The sequence below is a fragment of the Echiichthys vipera genome (assembly GCF_963691815.1).
Source record: "Echiichthys vipera genome assembly, chromosome: 7".
Lineage (NCBI taxonomy): Eukaryota > Metazoa > Chordata > Actinopteri > Perciformes > Trachinidae > Echiichthys > Echiichthys vipera.
The window spans coordinates 27,890,947-27,909,845 of NC_139832.1; the positions used below are offsets into that span (position 1 = coordinate 27,890,947).

At 41.7% G+C, this 18,899-nt stretch overlaps 1 protein-coding gene across 3 annotated transcripts; it reads right to left on the minus strand.

The window, feature by feature from the left end:
- Positions 1 to 633: 633 nt before the first annotated feature.
- tcp11l1 (t-complex 11, testis-specific-like 1) lies at positions 634 to 16,074 on the minus strand. 3 transcript variants are annotated; one of them, XM_083916519.1, is made up of 11 exons: positions 15,941 to 16,074; positions 15,778 to 15,849; positions 13,002 to 13,141; positions 10,849 to 10,981; positions 10,626 to 10,746; positions 9,492 to 9,712; positions 8,162 to 8,298; positions 6,983 to 7,161; positions 6,654 to 6,835; positions 5,175 to 5,347; positions 634 to 5,056 (listed from the first exon to the last, which is right to left on the minus strand). In XM_083916519.1, the coding sequence occupies exons 3-11, from the start codon at positions 13,132 to 13,134 to the stop codon at positions 4,833 to 4,835; spliced, it is 1,503 nt and encodes a 500-aa protein (XP_083772645.1). In that variant the 5' UTR covers positions 13,135 to 13,141; positions 15,778 to 15,849; positions 15,941 to 16,074; the 3' UTR covers positions 634 to 4,832. The 3 variants fall into 3 exon arrangements, with proteins under 3 accessions (XP_083772645.1, XP_083772647.1, XP_083772646.1); XM_083916521.1 differs by having other exon boundaries at positions 15,946 to 16,067; XM_083916520.1 differs by lacking the exon at positions 15,941 to 16,074 and having other exon boundaries at positions 15,778 to 15,916.
- Between the last annotated feature and the right edge of the window lie 2,825 nt (positions 16,075 to 18,899).

Here is an 18,899-nt window from a genome sequence, read left to right on the forward strand (position 1 = left end):
CACCCAGTGTCTTGTATGTAAACTACATGTAAGCAGTTGAAGGTAATGTTTTCTCACAATAATTCAATGGTTCTTTGGAATGAGACCAGTCTGAGAACCAGCCAGTACAACGGCACACTGACGGTTATTCACCACTAAATGACTGCTGATTATATTTATAAATTCAGGTCATTTAAGAAACATGATCCAGTCATTTATCTATTTTTTTAAATGTTTTTTTTAATGTAGAACTGCATTTATTTATTGTTAATAATGAAAAGACATTTAGCAAGCCATGGGCATTCTTATACATTTTTAAAGATTCAAGTGTGTAAAGAAGTAGATATCAAATACAATATGCAAAAGCAAACTTTACATTTAAAACAACAAGTATATAAACAAAATACATAAGTAATGTAAATAAAATCAGTATACCTACTCAGGGGCTACAGAAAATAATCCTTCAAAATACAACACTGTGCGTTCACTTTGTTTGTCATAAGGCTTCATGTTTCCATTGATGAAGAACCTGGATCTGACATCGCTCAGGCCAAAGAACCATTAGACCCCTCTGAAGACAAATCTGATCCGAACACACCAACACAAATATAAACCAACAACCTATAAAGGGATTAAAGAAACGACTCAGCTATGGACACGCAATGCTTTATTAGCATATTGGATGAACATTCAAAGACAAATATCAGTGGAACTCATGTGACCAAAACATGAACATGTGTTATTCATTCTGGAATAGGTAACGTTACAGTATTCTTTTAGATGGGTGAGTAAATTATTATGCAAAGTGTTGTTTGTCAAATGCATATAGTCCTAACATCTTCTAAACCATCAGAAATGTTATAAATAAGGGCACATAATTTAAAAGACTAAGACACTACTGAAGAGCAACAGTTCAAGCTGGTCCATAACACCGGTCTGGTTTCCCTTGAGTGCACATATCCTGATCATTTTCCTTAATGTAATGCATACATACAATGCAAAAAAAATAGTCTACATATCCTTTATCTTTGTGTAAATTTACCTGGTCTAAAACACTGCCTCATTTCAGAGTCAGTACAGAGCTTCAGCTCCTGTAGCAGGCTGTACATTTTAACCTAAATGGAGTGCTCAAAAGGTTCTCTTCCACTTTTAATTAAGACTCCAAACAGACTCAGTGAAGACTCTTCCTCTGAGCATCTATTGATGCACATGTACAATTACAAATCCAATGTTTTCCCTTTTAATACACTGTGATAAATGCGTACCCAAATATGTATACTGTTGCTCTAACAAAGTACATCTGACAAGCCTGAATAAGAATAATTTGATTTCAAGCACAAGATGTGAAGGTGTAACAAGTCTCTCTAGCTCTATTGCAGTGCAAAAGACAACCTGCTGCCATCTCGTTTCTTGTTCATTCTCTTTTATGGGTGTGTGCTAGAGCAATTAAACAGTGTCAGTAATTGAGTTTGGAAACTGCCATGTCCTGAAGCTGTTACTGAATACTTGGCCATGGTTTTTATTTATCAAACGTCTGAGTGTAGGGAATCAGTCCCGGACAGAAATTCTATGAGTGACACATAGTTGGTGCTACTGTCTCCAGAGTAAGCATTTTATTAGTGTTATTTGACGACGACCGTCTCTGAAATTATTTACTGTAAGGGAGCTCTAGAGATGGGTAACCTTTTTATGAGTTGACAAACACACATTCTGTTGAATGCTTGATAACCTGGTTACTTAGTTACCTAGATCAGTGGTTCTCAACCAGTGGGCCACCTGAATGGAAGATAGAGTATTTTCACTATTTAAGAAGTGAGCCCAATGTGAGTAAGAGTCATATGAGTGACTATTCTCATCATAGGTTTCACTTCCACAGCAGTTATCTCCTCAACTGTAGTTGACAACTATAGACTGAATCACTGTGACGTGACGTTGCGCTAAAAACAATCACTTGCATATAGTGATTATATAGTGGTTCATTCACATACCCGATTTCTGTTGTCAATTTCAGCCATAACTGTAATGTTCAGAGATACAGAATTAAACACATTGGCCTATCCTTTCTGATGTTTCTGCCATGCTTGTCTAAGGCACTGTGTTATTTTGTAGCATCCATGAAAAACATAATCTAGCGTTACAAACATCTCAACACCAGTTGGACTAACTGCTAGTGCTGGGTGGTGATACTTTCTTTATTTTTTGGCCCAACAGGTAAATTAGGTCTCAAATCTCACGTTAATGAAAGCGTTGCTATTAAATAGACATGAAAGCATGAAACATACATTTTAAACTGTAATTCCCACGTAAAATCACCCCATGGTCTTTTTTGACACTTTCACACATCAAATAAGCCATTGTGACAGTTTTTTTTTCGTGTATGAACTATTAACTGAGAAATCCAGTGGAGTGGCTAACAGCCGGATCTGGCTAACACCGATTAGCTCGGGGCAGCATGGTGAATTAAAACGTCTTTTTTAACCACTCATACTGCTCAAAATAACACCAAACCTCTGCAGCAGCATGAGAAGAGTCCCTACACAGATAACAAAGCAGCAATGGGCTCCTTCCTTTGGGATTGACTTTGCTAATCCACTTGAATGGACTTTAGTATGAGAGGAGCTGGTACCTGGGCCTTGGTAAGTCTTTCAAAACACTCTTTTAATAAACTAACTAACTAACTACGTTGTCCGTGCTTTGTTTTATGTGTAGGGACTCTTCTCATGTTACTGCAGAGGTTCGGTGTTATTTTGAACAGTATTAGTGCTTAAAAAAGACGTTTTAATGCGTTCACCATACTGCCCAAGCTAATCAGTGTTAGTAACGTCCGGCTGTTAGCGACTGTTAGCGACTCTCCGGGATATCTCTGTTAATAGTTCATACATGAAAAAAACAATGGCATATTTGATGTATGCAAGTGTCGAATAAGACCATGGGATGATTTTACGCCGGAATTTGAGTGTATCCAGTTGGACCTCACCCTGTTCGCTCAGGGCCGTTGAGACGCAGGGGTTTTCTGCCTGGAAGTTATTGTGAACAAACACTGTGATTTGGTCTTTAGAAGTCTGGTCTTAATCATATCTAACAACCAAAATGTTGTCAAGCAAAATCGTATCAAATGGGGGTACGTGACGTTATCAATATAGATGTTCTTAACACGAAAAAGGCTGAGAACCATTGATCAGGTTATATGCTTTCTCCTTTTCAACGACATCCTTTGTATATTGGCATGTCCTTGCATAGAGGGGAAATGTCACGATTTCTTTTGGGATGTAACAAATACCTTGGCCCTTCCCAATCTAAATAAATAAATCAATATATTAATTCATAAATAAACCAGTTATTAGCATTAATGCAGCTTGCTTTTTCCACTTCACACTGAGTGGTGAGGGAATTGGTGATTCTGTGCATTACTGTAAAATCTGTATGTATGTGGTTGGTTGTGGAGTGCATGTGTTTTCTTTGCATCATACAAATTATTCAGTTTCTGTCAAAATGGTATCTATTAAAGGAATAGCTCCACATTTTTGAGATATAGGATTATTTGCTTTCTTGCTGAATTAGATAAATAAGATCAGTTAGCTTACAGTAACTTTCTGCAGCCTTGTTGACACAATGAATTTGCTAGGCACTGCTCCAGGCCAAGAAGTGGCCTGACAAAACCACAGAATGTTATTATCATTATTAATGTTGTTACTAGTTATTGTATAGATTAAACAAACAGGATCAAACATGTTAATTAGTGAGCTTTACAGGTGCAGGTAGGTTGATTTTGGTTGAGGCTTGCCGTTTTCCCGTTTCCAGTCTTTCCAGTCTGCTGACTGCCTATTGATTGAAAAAGCCAGTAAGCCCAAAAATATATATTTCCCCAAAAGTGAAACTATGCTCTTCATAAATCTTAATGTCATCAATCGTTCCTCAAGCTTCTCACCTTCCATGGAATGTGCCCGCATGTCTTTGCCTGAACTTGCCTGGGTTCAGGCCTCAGAAAAGCCGCCTACATAATTGACTAGTTGATAATTCTGTTTGATATCAGGTGATGCCTGAACGCCATCTGCTGGCACGTTGAGACAACTCTAGAGCTCCCTTACAGAGGCAGAGCCATGTGTCTAGGTTAAAGGCGAACAACACCTGCATTAAGAATTCCAGTGTTATTTCCATAGCCTCGCTCTCAAAGCCAGAAACCAGAGAAGTAAGTCTCAAACTCAAACTTCACTTATATTTCTAGAATGCACTGATTACGTCTATACATTTTGAAAATGAGCCTAATTCCCCTTTAAGAACATTGACAAAATACTTCTAGGCTGAAACACAGGTCCTATATACAGTATGTCACTCTGAGACCTGTTGGCCAATGAGGACTGATATCCTACACCATATTAATATAAGCTTTGATCCTGTGTCGTTGATTTAGTTTCAGGTTTGTTATTTTTATTCTCTACCTAGCCATTTGTTTTGCAGGAATAAAGGAGTTTATATTCTGCAAGGTATGGCATAACACAAAGTTTTGCTTCAGTATTGCTCCTAAAACATTGGCATTGTATTGGCTTGGGTACCAAATTATTTGGAATGATACCCAGGCCTGCGACTAATACTGAACACAACTTACTCCAAGATAGCCGGATGGTTATGAGGCCTGAGATTTAATTAAATAAGCAACACTGCGAGTTAATGCAACTGACACTGTAGCCAGCGTTTTTTTCTTTTATGTTCTGTTTGCAAGCTTCAGGCTTTACCAGCTGAATAGAGATCAGCTCTCTCACGTCATTTCTTTAAATCTGGAACCGTTACTGGTGAAGGTGAAATTTCAAAGCTACAGACCACTCTCCACGTCACTCTATTCCCCGTTTCATTGTTTACGTCTCTGTGCTGGGTCTCTCCTCGGGCGTCAGTATTTTATGGAGAAGCTTTTGGTAGAACGGGGAGAAGACCAGCTTGTTGAAGTTGACGAGGCGACTGAAGCGTACAGCAAGCTCCTTCAGCTCCCTGCTGACTGGAGCCAGACCTCCTGGGAGGGGAGGAGGGGTCTTATGATGACTGACATCCAGCGAAGCCAGGAGGTAGTTCTGAACCCGAGATTCTGAGGAGAGAGGAAAAGAGGAGAGGTCTTTGTCGCTGTCCAATAAATGTGTGCATAAAACACAGCTGTTGGCTATGCTCCTTCCCCTGACAGTTATCATACATGTCACTGCTCTTACCCATCAGCTTGCGGACTGTGTTGTCGGGCTGGATGGTAGCAGAGATCTGTCCCCGTAGAGTGCTCTTTCGGTCAGCTGAGAATGGAGAGTAGCCATGTTTGCTTAGACACTGACTCAGCTCAACACACAGTTTCTCCCCGATGGTCGCTAAGGCCTCCTGTGCACTATAAGACCTTGAACAGGCAAAAAGGAAGCGTTTAAGTCCTACTTGGAAAAATTGGTGCTAGCATTTAAAAGATGCAAGTGCAAGGACTGAAACAATTACAATAAAATCATTGAGGATTCGTTTAATTCCAACTTGCGCATTATGCGGCCTCCTCAGCGCAGTGATCATTGTTCCATTGACCGTTTTTGCGGATTTCAGTTGGCGCGATAACAGTGAAAATAAGGCCCGTAAAAGGCAGAGAATGTCCAAAGTTTGGGATCATGTGACACTTAAAAAAGGCCAACAGTGTCATTGATGATTCAGCATCTGAGCTGAAAGCTTCCTGTTGTTAACGCCACTTCACAGCATCGCTGTTTGGGTCAGCGCGTCTGTGGTTGCCGTAGTGACTGCTAATGTTAAAAACAGGAAGAGAATGCATAGCTGTCATTGTGAATATGTTTAGTTTTTTTCCTGAATGTTAAACATAACGTCACCTCCCTGATCAGTCTTTATAGTTTTGTTTGAGTAAATGTGTCAGTGGAGTTTTGTTCGTTGCTTGTTGTTACGGTAAACAGGAAGAGCGTGCATTGCTCTTCCTGATAATATTTATTTATTAATTCATTTTCCAAATGAATCTATTTGTCTTTGAAACCTGTTTGAGTAAAACCGTGTCACGTAGAATTTTATGCACCACTTTGAAAGGTTTAAATAGTAAACCTATTCATGGGAAATTGCGAGAGTATTGCCTTCAACACAAACACATCTTGTCTCTTGCACTCTCCCTCACGCACGCGTGCACACACACGCGTGCACACACACAGACATAATATCTAATTTGTTAGTAATAACGCAAGATTCTAATTAATTTTTTTGCAATTTTTTTTTATCCAATTACTCGATTAATCAATGGAATTCAATGACAAAAAGATTTGATAAATGCACCCCTGCAGTGCAACACACATTTAAGCTGCATTCATAGAAAATTTAGATTATCACCAGTTTATATGGTTACATGTTGTCTATTTACACTGTAGACTGTATAGAAAGATGGACGATGTGGATCCATTTCCTCCCACTGTACAAGGGGTACTGTGGGGTGATAATTCACAGTGAATTGTCACTGCGAGCGACTCCCCTTTGCAGTAGTAGTTTGTAGTCATTTAATCCATGGTTAACATAAAAATACTGATCAGTGTGGCTTTAAAGTACAGGGGATCTTAGGTGCAGAAAACCTTACTACATTGAACTCAAAGTGGTCAGACTTCCCCTCACCAACTAGCAGACTTGTCCTGTATAGCTTTACTACGAGTGACACTTAAAGCACTGGTACTTACGGCGTGTGCATATCTGCAAGTATAACACTGATAGTGTTTTTCAGAGTCTCCATCAGCCCAGGCAGGCCTGAGATAGCCTCCCCTGTGGTAGTGTAGATGATTAGGAGCACAGAGGAGAGCAGAACTAATTGCTCAGCCTCGTGATGCATCTCCTGGAACCGAACTTGATCCATCAACACCGTCTATGGAGAGGAGAGGAAGAGGAATGTTGTTTATTGTGGCAGAAACGTGAAATTATACATGGAGGGTCACATGGGACAGCATGCATCAAAGTTATACAACTGACAGGGAGACATAATGACAGGCTTCAGGATTGACTGTGTGTTTACCTCTGGGAAGGGGTCTGAGGCGTGGTCCCACCTCAGCAGGCGTAGATAGGCATGGTTGTGGACATTAACGGGGAGGAGTGAGGGAGGGTCAGATGAGGCGGCACTCGAACCATCCGCCTCGGCCTCTCTCAGGCATCTCATTGTGTCCTCCAGCCACTTCTCAGTGTAGTCTAAGGCATCTAAAGAACAGATCGTTTCAGTTTTTTCAGCTTTACTGGATACAGTGGATCATTGCTTTCCCAGTCACTTGTTATGCAAAAACAACTTATATCTGATATCTATGAGTAAGACATTCTATCATTTATTACTTTAGTAGTCAACTGAGGATGTTTCAGTTTCTGTTTGTTTTGCCTAATGTATTATTGTTTTTGTTTCATGGTGGGCCATGTTTGGCTAGTTTCATCACTGCAATCTAATGATACAAGCAAGGAATCTGTGTGTCTTTTCTGTTTGTCATTGGCATATGCCGAGAACCGTTCATCCGACCGACTTCATTGAATTTGTTGTAATTTGGACAAATGATGGCACTATAACAATCAACTTAAACTTTGGCCTGTAAGTTTTGAACCGTAGGACTCAAACCAAATGTAGATGAATACTTTTTTCCCCTTGATTCTGTGGGTCCACTCCCATTTGCATCTAGATTTTACATAATTTTAAATTGTGTCCAAGTCAGTTTTTTGCTACTCCTCCTGCACATTTTGAGCAATAGTCACCAATCTTGGTACAGTACATCTTTGGACCAAGTTGGAAAATGTGTCCTTTTCAGATTTTTGATGTTCCAGACAGTTTTTCTATAGCTGGCCCTCAAAGTTTGCTCAAATGCTGTGTCATTTCTTTCGAGCGCTTTGTGCTGTTGAAAGCACATTTGGTGGACATGTGTAGATGATGTCTGAGTGGACATGACACATTTGGTGCCATTTGACCAATAGGTGGTGCTGTAGCAGCATTGTCTAATTATGAAGAAAGGAATCTTTGTCTGTCTGTGTGTGTATGGATGATTGTCCTTCACATATCTTAGGGACCTTTTATCCAACTGACTTCACACTTGGCAGGTGCTGAGGATCTAAGGGAGCAAAGAGTTGAGTGCGATGTCGATCAGATCAGATGAGCGGTTCTCAAGAAACAGCAAGCAGCACTTTAAATATGACTCATTTTATATGGAAGAGATTTTCTTACTGGGTTGTTTCTCCAGAAACTCCTGGAACTTGCTCCTCTCATACTCAACCGACTGTTGCGTCAGATGAGGCCTGATGCTGGTTATGGCAAAGTTAGCCATGTCCACCTTCATTAGGTCCAGCACAGAGTATATAGCCCTAGGAGAGAGGATTTCAGAGGAAGACGGGGCATCGACCCTATTTCCTTAAGTATTTCTGTTTAAGTGACTCATAGCAACAACTTTTTTGTTTAAATTGGTTCAGTATTGAGTGAGCACTGCAGCCTGACTGCTGTGAACCAGGCTGCACTGAAATCAAACACCTGCACACCGACAATATACGTCCACAAAGTGTTTGTTTTTCTCACTGACAGGCTCAGATTGTTATTTTGAGTGTCTGACTACATTATGGAATGATGGAGAAATCTCGTCTAAAATCAATGGAGATGACTAGTTGCCAGAATCCATGTGTGAAACTTCAGAGAGAGGATTGCCTGCAGTGAGAGTTTGTTATGAAACGTAACTTTGTGTTATCTAAAAGATTTTTAATAAACAAAATGGTTTGTGTTCCAGCATTTCCAAATCGTGCTAAAAAAACATGGAGCTACACTTGGCACAGTTTTCATAGACTAACGTTCCTGTTATTTAGAACAGGCTAAAGCTGTGGTTAGTTGTGCTACAAATGGATCCTAATAACTCCAGATACACTGCACCTCACTGACCTCAGGTCTGCAGTTTGATCTGGACACAGAGGAGTCAGACACAGAGGAGAAGATGTCCTACCAAATAACATTTTACTGACGAAAAAAGCTGCTCCAAGAGTGAAGACACTTGACCAGAAAGAGCGAAAGGAGGCTAATGCTATTAGCTAAAGTTACTGTGTTGATCTGAATCAGTAGCTACACACCAAAGCATGGCAGGATAACGGCAACTTCTCTATCTTTACATAATGTAGTCAGACAATTATAATAACAATATGAGCCTGTCAGTGTCAAAAACAAATGTTTGGTGGACGTATATTGTTGGTTGGCAAGTGCCTCGTTTGATTACATTCGAGCTTGGTTCACAGTGGCCAGGGTGTGTAGCTCATGCCCAAAACTGGACCAATTTCAAATCAAAGTAGTTGTCATTAGCCACTTAGACAGATATACATGGGGAAATAGGGTTGAAATATACAGAAAAATCCCCTTTAAGTCTGCATTAAGTTTAGGGACCTGCTAGCTCATGTCTCGTCCTCAACAACAAGATGACTTCTGCGCTGTAATGAACTGGAATGAAATTAAACAATCTAAAAATAAACTAAGGGCTGGAATGTGCAGAACTAAAAACAGTATCTCTTGTCTCTTAGCTTACTTGAGCAGAGGCACAATATCGGTGATGTGCTTTAGTTTATTGATGTCCTTGTCTCTGCTGGGGGCGCACAGCGAGCCCATCATCCCAACGATGAACTGGGACAGTTGACTGATGTCAAGTGCTCCATTCTCAGCCTGTTGCTTGATTAGAGGCAGATCCATGACCTCCTCGATGCAGGAGCGCAAACGACTGTGGCCCGGCAGCAAGAAAGACAGCAGTGTCTGGGTGAGCAGGGACATCGATGATGATTGAAGGCAGGCAGGAAGGGAAAGACGGAATTATTGAAAGGAATTAAGCAATAGAAATTGTAGTTTGGCATATTATGTCCACGTATGGTATAGCCGTGCAGCCATAACATTCTTAAAATACTATTTAAGCGTAGTTCCGGCGTATTTGCATTTCATGGTCTTTTTCGGCATGAATATACATCAAATAAGCCATCAAGGCAATTTTTTTCGTTGATCGCCAATTAACAGAGAAAGAGAGACAGCCTTACATGGCTAACACTGAGTAGCTCGGGGTGGAGCCCTGAACCATCCAAACGGCTTTATTTAACCACTAAAACAGCTCCATACAAGTCGATTACCGAATGCACTGGCGTTCAGTTCAGGGAGGAAAGTACTGAACTGAACGGCAGTGCATTCAGTAATGGACTTGTTTGGTCTGCCTCTTAATATGAGCAGAGCTGGCTGCTAAGGCTTGTAGCATTTTAAAACGGTCTTTTTTAATAAACTCTGGGTTCACTAACTACATTGTTGGTGCTTCGTTTATGTGTAGGGAAGACGAAACCTCTGCTACTGCAGTAGTTAACAATATTAGTGGTTAAAAAAGCAGTTTTGAATGGTTTAGCGCTCTGCCCCGAGCTACTCAGTAATTACCATGTCTGGCTGTTAGAGTCTCTCCGGAATTTCTCTCTTAATAGTTGACCAAGGAAAAAAACTGTCTCGATGGCTTATTAGATGTATATTCATGCCCAAAAAGACCACAGAATGCAAAAAAGCTGGAATTACGCTTAAACTGAAGCATCATATCTGAAGAGAGAAGGTAGGAGCTAAAATAAGACCTGACATATGCAGAGTTTGGCAGTCATTTGGACAGTCTATTTCCTAAATAGAATAAAAAACCCTGCATCACCTCTTTGATCTCAGCCAGCAGTTTGAGACAATGGTCGTACGATGGCGGATCCTCCGTCAACTGATCTTCCAAACAATCCCAGAATGCTTTGTGCATAATCTCCTTCACTTTGCGCTCCAAACTGTACAGGCGCACAGGAGGGACTGTTACTTCTACAGAAAGAAAGACTTCACTCAAAGATAAAGACTGGATGAACAGTTACTGTGTCTGATTGAACTCTCACCTCCCTTCAGGAAGCTCGGCAGGTTTAACTTGAAAAGCATGGTTGACCATTATCTCATGGGCCAAAGCCATGTTGGTGACTCCTTTAGTTGTCTCCATCAGCTCCTCCACAGAGACAAACCTGGGGGGGCTGGCTGTGAGGGAAATACATAAATTACTACTTTAAATGATTTATTCTAACAAAATTACACAGCAGAGTGAACTTTCTTGAGGTGTCCCAGACTAAAGAGTTTCATAGTCGAATCTGATTCGTCGGGTCTTGCCTATAGTCGACTACTCGTGGAATCAGTTTGTTTTTTCTTTGCTCATGAAAAACCCTCTGATCCGGTGGCTAACCATGAACATGAAACAGATCAGATGAAACCCAAAGTCTGGGTATTCGTATCTGGACTGAAAAAGTCGGATTGGTGCATTCCTAGAAAAAAACATGAGCTATTTCACGACCAAAAAACTGCAGTTGAACTCATTTGCAAACAGAGTGTATAATCTCTTACCTCCAAGTGGATTTAGTGGGACTGCGGTGAAAGCAGGCACACACCAACTACAAGATGGGTTAATCCCTTCAAGTGATCCTGCTGTCAGTGTCTCCACTAAGCTCTCTGTTCTCTCCCTAAAGCATACACATCTATTCCTGCGCCTCAAAGATAATCCAATTTATAACTGTGAGCATGAACAGGAAGTCACACATTCCCACTCACATTTGTCATGTCTTCATTGGTTAAGTGTAGCGCTACGCAAATGCAACATTTGGAGAACGTGATAAAAGAAAAAACATAAAAAAACATATTTATTTTTTTCCAGTATATCATGTATTTAGAGCCTCTTAAAATACTTGACAAAGGAAAAGTACAGAGTATTTTCTCATCTAATTAAGAACTTCAGTGCAAACTGAACATAACTCACAAGGATCAGAACATTAAGCGTCCAAATTAGCTAAATACTGCATAACGCAGTTTGGCTGCTGGTGTTTGGACTTTGCAATAGAAACAATATAGAAAAATATATTGTTATATATTTATATAATATAAACAGACGTTGCCTGGCCTCACAAGCACGTTCCTTCGGGGATTGGCAAAAAAACCCTCAACTCTGCTCCTCAAATTTACATTTCCTCATCACTTAAAATGGATTACCTTAAATTGACAGTACGGCTGGGTGATATGATAATATACACTAGAGATCCAAATTAGAGAACAAGTTATTAATACCTGATTTATTCTGAAATACTGTTATTTGTTATTGGTTAGAGCTTGATAAAATATCCTCAGTGGCTATCCCACTGCTGTTCTAACATGTTTGTTTTTTAAATAACCAATGCACTTCAACAAGAACCTTTATTTTGTGAAAAAAAAGCAGTGATCACAATTAGAGAACCTTTTCAGATCCCTCCCAGTTGGTGTTAATCTGCACCTGGTGGCAGCTGCTCTAAGGAGACTGAAACCCTCAGACAGCAGGTTGTCCAGAAGAAGGCCAAAGGGATGACCCTCCCAGCCATCAGAGAGAGGTTGGGCCTTCACAGTCTGGGATTTCATGAAGATTGAAACTTCTGAACAATAAAGAATAACAACATTTCCGAATAAATCAAGCATTAATTGCTTGTTCTGTAATTTTGATCTATATATAGTATATTATCATTTCATCCAGCCCTACTGTAAAGTTAAGAGTAGGACATGTTGAAGTGATGAGGAGATGTAAATTAGAGCAGCAGTGTTGAGTTTTTTTTGCAAACCCCTGAAGGAAAGTGCTTGTGAGGTCAGGATTTCCCTCACAAGAGCATCAATGCTCCTTCCCTCTGTACAGCAGGAGGGTTTTTTGAGTACCCATCTTAGTCCACATGTTTGTGCTATTAAAAAAATGAAGAACTGAAACAGGCAGCTACATTATGAATTAGTGAGCAGACCGGATCCCAACTGAAACCAACAACTGGCAAGTCTTACATCGCACGTCCAGGTCTAAATTAACGTCCTGGACCACAGCTGTCCAACATACATTTGATTCTGTTTATCCAGGATGCTGGTCGCCTTGACAACATCTTAATGATCAGATATTCTCACACATGTACACAATGAGTTTCTTAATCTGAGCATAGGTTCTTTAAATAGGTCTGTTGCTCTGCATAGCTGGAGATTACCTCTGAAATTTTTGGTTTCTCACCTTGAGGAGTGTTCCCCCTGTGGGGACTCGTATTTGCCTGGACCCTCTTTCTCACTGTCTCCTCAGGAGCATCCTGCGTCCTCTCCTCCTCCTTGTCTCCTCCACCCTTAAGGTGGTCTGCCTCCTTCGGCATGCTAGGTCTGCAAGATAACATATACTGTTTAAAGTTGCAGGTATTTCAAAAGCTTTAAGAGGCTGAAATTCAGTCAAATGATTGCAGTATACGTGACATGTGTTACATATAGGCTATTGGAACAGCTGTGTTAGAGAGTTGGTAACAATTCACAATAAGAGAACATATTATTAAGTAATGCTACATTTCTCAATTGGTGATCTATTAAGTGTGAACTCATCTGACATGATTATTAGTTCATGGTGAGTAATTCATGACACATCCTGCATAAAATCCTCATGAGTCATGAATTAATTAAAGTGTATGATTTCTACACTTTTTACAAGTGTTACTGAGATTTTTCTAGGCAGACATAGGAGTACTGCTACATCGATGAACCATGTATTTGTGATAACATATCATGTTCCGGTCCAAACAGAAGGAGAAGAGACCGGTATTAAGTCAGTTTGATATTCACATTCATTTGATATTCAGAATAAAAAACGATTATGCATTTATACCATTTCATTGAATTATGTCAAACCACTTGTGCAACATAAAGACTATATAATTTATATATATATATATACACATACACACACCTACTGTATATATAAAGTATATGCACCAGCCGACTGCCTCACAGCACCAGTATGTCGGCTCCAATATCCCACTCTGAAATGCATCTCATGAGCGGGGAAATAAGAGAGCGCCCTAACGTGACACGCCCGTGTTTCCGGTTCTGATGCAGCAGTGAAGAAGTACGTCTCTTCACCCACAAACACACAGAGGCACGAAGCTAGGTCCGGTCATCTTCTTGTAAACTATGGAGAAGTTTGTGCTTCCATTACAAATAAAAGGAATCACCATGATGACAAATGGTTAAATTTGATGTAAAACTACAGAAAAAAACAGATTCAGGAAAACTAAAACCATTCCAACCTACTATGGCCTATGATTGTACAGTGGACAGCGAAGACAACCCCCTTCTCCTACGTAATATGAGGCATTTGACGTTTTTAGAGGCAATGCTCAAAATGGCCACTTTCACCTCCGATTTCTGCCCATATGTTTTGCAAAACATGAAAAATCCTGCATTCACTTTCCAAATGGTCATCTAGGAGAAAGGTTAAATGTAAATTCAGTCAAAAAAATTAACCTGCAAGTTGCACTTTAATATTAAGCCCACTGCCATAAATCTAGGTATCTTCTTTGACTCAGATTTCACCTTCATCCCACACATCAACAAAGTTGTTCAGTCCTGCGTCCTCCACATCAGGACCATCTCAATAATCTAAAATATTCTCTCACGGTCAGACCTAGAAAAAGTAGTCCACGCCCTCATATTCTCCCGTCTACTTTACTGAAACTCCCTCCTAACCGCTATCAACCAGAACTCCCTCTCCGGCCTGCAGCTGGTTCAAAACTCAGCAGCCAGGCTTCTCACTGGTTTTAAAAGACAACATCACATCACTCCAATCTTAGCCCGACTTCGTTGGCTCCCTGTACGTTTTAAAAATTGATTTTAAGATTTTACTGGTCACTTTTAAGGCTGGTCAAGAGCTAACCCTAGAATAAATCACAGACACGCTGACCCCATACGAGCCTGTTCGCAGCCTTAGATCCACGGGCGGGTATCTCTTAACTGTTCCAAGGCCGAGGCTCAAAACCAGAGGTGACCGTGCCTATGTCAGAGCGCCTCGGCTTTGGAACGACCTGTCCACAGAGATAAAGCTCGCTGAATCAGTATCCTTTAAATCACTTCTTAAAACTCATTTTTATAGACTTGTCTTCTTGGGATGTCCTTTTATTGTCTCTTTTTCTTTCCTTGAAAGCACCTTAAGCTAATAATTCTCCTTTGTCCATTAATGATGCCCCTTCTTTCTATACAATGATGTGTAAATGTGGTTATGTTGCACCCTTCTGGATGTCATTATTATTACTCTCATCATTATTTTCTTCTTTTTTTACATGGTGTGTATATATATATAGGTTTATTTGGATTTGCGCTGCCAAAGCACTTTGTAAACTGCTGTTTTTTTAAAGGTGCTATAGAAATGAAGTTATTATTATTATTACATTGTTTAAAAACAAGCCTTGTGATGCATGAGGAATATTTGTCTTTATGTTGCACAAGTAGTTTGACATCCCTAGGTCAAAAGATAAGGTAGCATAATAGACTTAAGTTTAGCAAAAAAAAGAAAAACACAATTAAAAAAATTAAAAAAATTAAAAAACATGCCTAATATTTGTCTTTATGTTGCACAAGTGGTTTGACATCCCTAGGTCAAAAGATAAGAAGGTTAATAGATTCAAGTTTTGTAAAAAAATAAATAAAACAAATCATTAAAAATACATTATTCATAAACAAGCCTTGTGATTAATGAGGAATATTAGTCTTTATGTTGCACAAGATGTTTGACGTGATTCAAGGAAATGGTTTAAATGTATAATAGTTGTTTATTCTGAATATCCAACTGACTTCATCCTGGAGGAGCAGAGGAGAGACGCAGGTCTGTTGTTGTCGTCTTCAGATGATGACATCACCAGACGGGCCGGGGGGGCCCTCAACTGAACTGACTGAGGCGGAGAACACGGTGTAAACAGAACAAAGCCTCGTGCTACTGTGGCTCATTACAGCGAGTCTCGTGCGCGGTTACTGACCTGTAGTCGGCAGCCCGGAGGAGAGAGGCGGGTTAGCGGTGATGCTCAACTTATCTGCCGTTAGCCTAGTCTCTGTCAACAACAACAAAGCCATATGACACAGCTACTCCCTCACAACCCGGAAACAGCCAAATGACCCCTATTACAGATTCATGCACCCCACCTCACCGCTGCCATACACCGTCTCCGACACAGGGAAGCCTTTGTTTCACAGAAAACTCGGGTTTAACAAAGGACAGGCAAAAAGAACCGTCACAGCCCTCCTATGATGGGCCGCCGCTCTCACCACCAGCGACTCTTCCGGGATTGGGTGGGGCGAACGTGACGTCACGGTCGAGCCCACTCTCGCACACACGTACAAAACCGCGCACACACTCACACAAACACACACACACACTTTTCTAATGAGTTCATTTGATTAAAAAAAAACATTGAATTTGGCTTTGAAGAAGGGTTCGGGGGTTTCACCAAGTGATAGACCGATACATCCACAGGCCGATATTTGCAGTTTAAAGGCTTTTTCCGGGCGTTGTTTACAGGCAGGCATCCTCCATGTTGCTGGAGACGCCTTTTTGAAGTTCAATAAATGTTCCTTTTTTAAAATTGAGACTCGTAACATTTTTTAAGACGTAAATTGACGGCAAAAGTAGTATCGGCTCAAGAAAATCAGCAGTCCGTTTCGCTCATCGGCTCATCCCTAGTTTCTCCTATGGGCTGATGAACATGCAAGTGTGACGTAGTTTGAGAAGGAAAGGAAAGACCAATGGTTATGTGTGACTCACGTCGGGGCAGGTCTACTGAGTAAACTATTAAATGTTTCTGTTTAGAAGGGTCAACACAGACCCCAGCAGCCAGAATGAGACATGAGAACAGCCTACAGCCTCAGAAACACTGTCATGCACCGACCCGATGTCAAGTGGACCGGGCTGAATCCACTGCAGGTCTCCTGAAACTGCAAACTAGACGCCATCACTGCTCCGACGGACGTTTTCTCCCCTGACCGGCAAGTAGGCTAAGTCAAGTTATGACTTATCAGTGTGTGTAAGTCACTAACTGGCTAGCATAAGGGCGCACTCACACGGTCCATCCGTACCGTGCCCAGTGCTTTAGGGTACTTGTCCCCCCTCCCTCTCCCCCCGCGGGCCAGGCCCGTTTGTACTCACACTGCCTGGGCCTCGGCAGAATGCTTCTTGCTGCCTATACGTCATCACGCCGTAACACATCACTAGCACTGATTGAGGTCATTGCGATGCGTCGCTTTGTTTACAAATCTTTCCGTAGACCTCAGAGTTTTTGTACGTTTTGTCCGACTGTTTTTGAATATTTTCATCCGACCAAATATGAAACACTCCACCTCCGCATCACACCAACGCTAACCTTTCGCCGCCATTGTTTTAAATGTCCGCGCATGAGCCGTCCTCCTTTTTTCTATGTCCGAACAGGCGCACATAAAATGACGTCAGAACCGCCGTAGGCCTCGTGCTCGTACACGTGCGCACGCTCGTACTTGTACATGTGCAAACGTGCTTTACAAAAGCCCACCTCTCCCAAACGGGCCGTGGACAGCAAGCGTGCCGCTCCTAGACATGGTATGGTTGCACTCACACTGGTCAAACGAACTAGACTTTACCCGTGCTGGGGCACGGTACGGATGGAATGTGTCACTGTCCCGGGCCAAAACCGTATTTTCAGCTAAAGCCTAGTACGTTTAAGCAGTGTGAGTGCACCTGTTCCGCGCATTACTGCGGACAGCGGGCCGTCCACGGCCCGCTTGAAAGAGGTGGGCTTTAGCAGAGCTGTTTGCACATGTACGAGCACGAGCATGCGCACGTGTACGAGCACGAGCACGAGCCCTACGGCGATAGCGGTATGTGCGCCTGTTCGGACATAGAAAATAGAAGGACGGACCATGCGCGGACATTTAACAACAACAAGGTTGTCTGACTCTGTACGTCTCTATGTGCCCTGTGATAAACTGGCGTCCTGTCCAGGGTGTACCCCGCCTCACGCCCGATGTCAGCTGGGATCGGCTCCAGCCCCCCTGCGACCCAGACCCCGGGATAAGCGGTTGAAGATGAATGAATGAATGATGAACAATGGCGGTGAAAGGTTCACGTTGGTGTGATGCGGAGGTGGAGTGTTTACTGCAGATTTGGTCGGATGAAAATATTCAAAAACAGTCGACAAGACGCACAAAAACTCAGAGGTCTACGGAAAGATTTGTAAACAAAGCCACACACACGCGATCAATGGGTGTGACGTGTTACGGCGTGATGACATATGGACAGCAAGAAGCATTGGCCGAGGCCCAGGCAGTGTGAGTACAAACGGGGCTGGGGCGCGGGGGGGGAGAGGGAGGGGGGACAAGTACCCTAAAGCCCGGGTCGCGGTGCGGAAGGACAGTGTGAGTGCGCCCTAAGACTAACTGTCAGTGTCAGGTAGATCTTTATTGCAGGTAGGCCTAGGTAGGTAGATTTTTGGGTGTGCCTTGTAGGCTACCTAGGTTGATGACGTAAACAACTATTGCTCACTAGTCGCCAGCTGACTGCAGTTCCAAATCTGGCAAAGTGTATATGCCACTAGCTAGTAACGGACCAGCATTAATCAAAAGCCATCTTTGAGGCTGGCTGCTTTTCACAAACCTGAGCTGAAGTGTTCTCAGAGGTTGCGGGAGATGATGCCACACTCTCCACCTCTTCTTGCTCTGCCCTTTTTTTCCTTCAAAAAAAAATCTTCTTATATGCTTCTCGCTGATCTCACAGCTCGAAAAAGCAATATCAACGCGATGCGCTATGTATACAGAAGAAAGAATACCAACGTTGAATTTGCAACATTTTGCACCAAATGATTCTAAATCTGGCCATATATGGACACGTCAGAATTTTGCAGGTTTCACTGCTACAATGATGCATCTGTGGCTGCTGGTAATGTAAAGTCTAATGTACGCAGCTTTTTTTTCATCATTCTGTTTTTTTCTAGGTCCAACAATGCGCCCATTTGTGCAGATTTCCAAGGTTGCACATAATCTCGGCCACAGGAGCCCCACTAGCTCCAAAGCATAATATCTACAAGAATAGAGATGCACCAATACCAATATCGGATATCGAGTCGTTACTGACTTA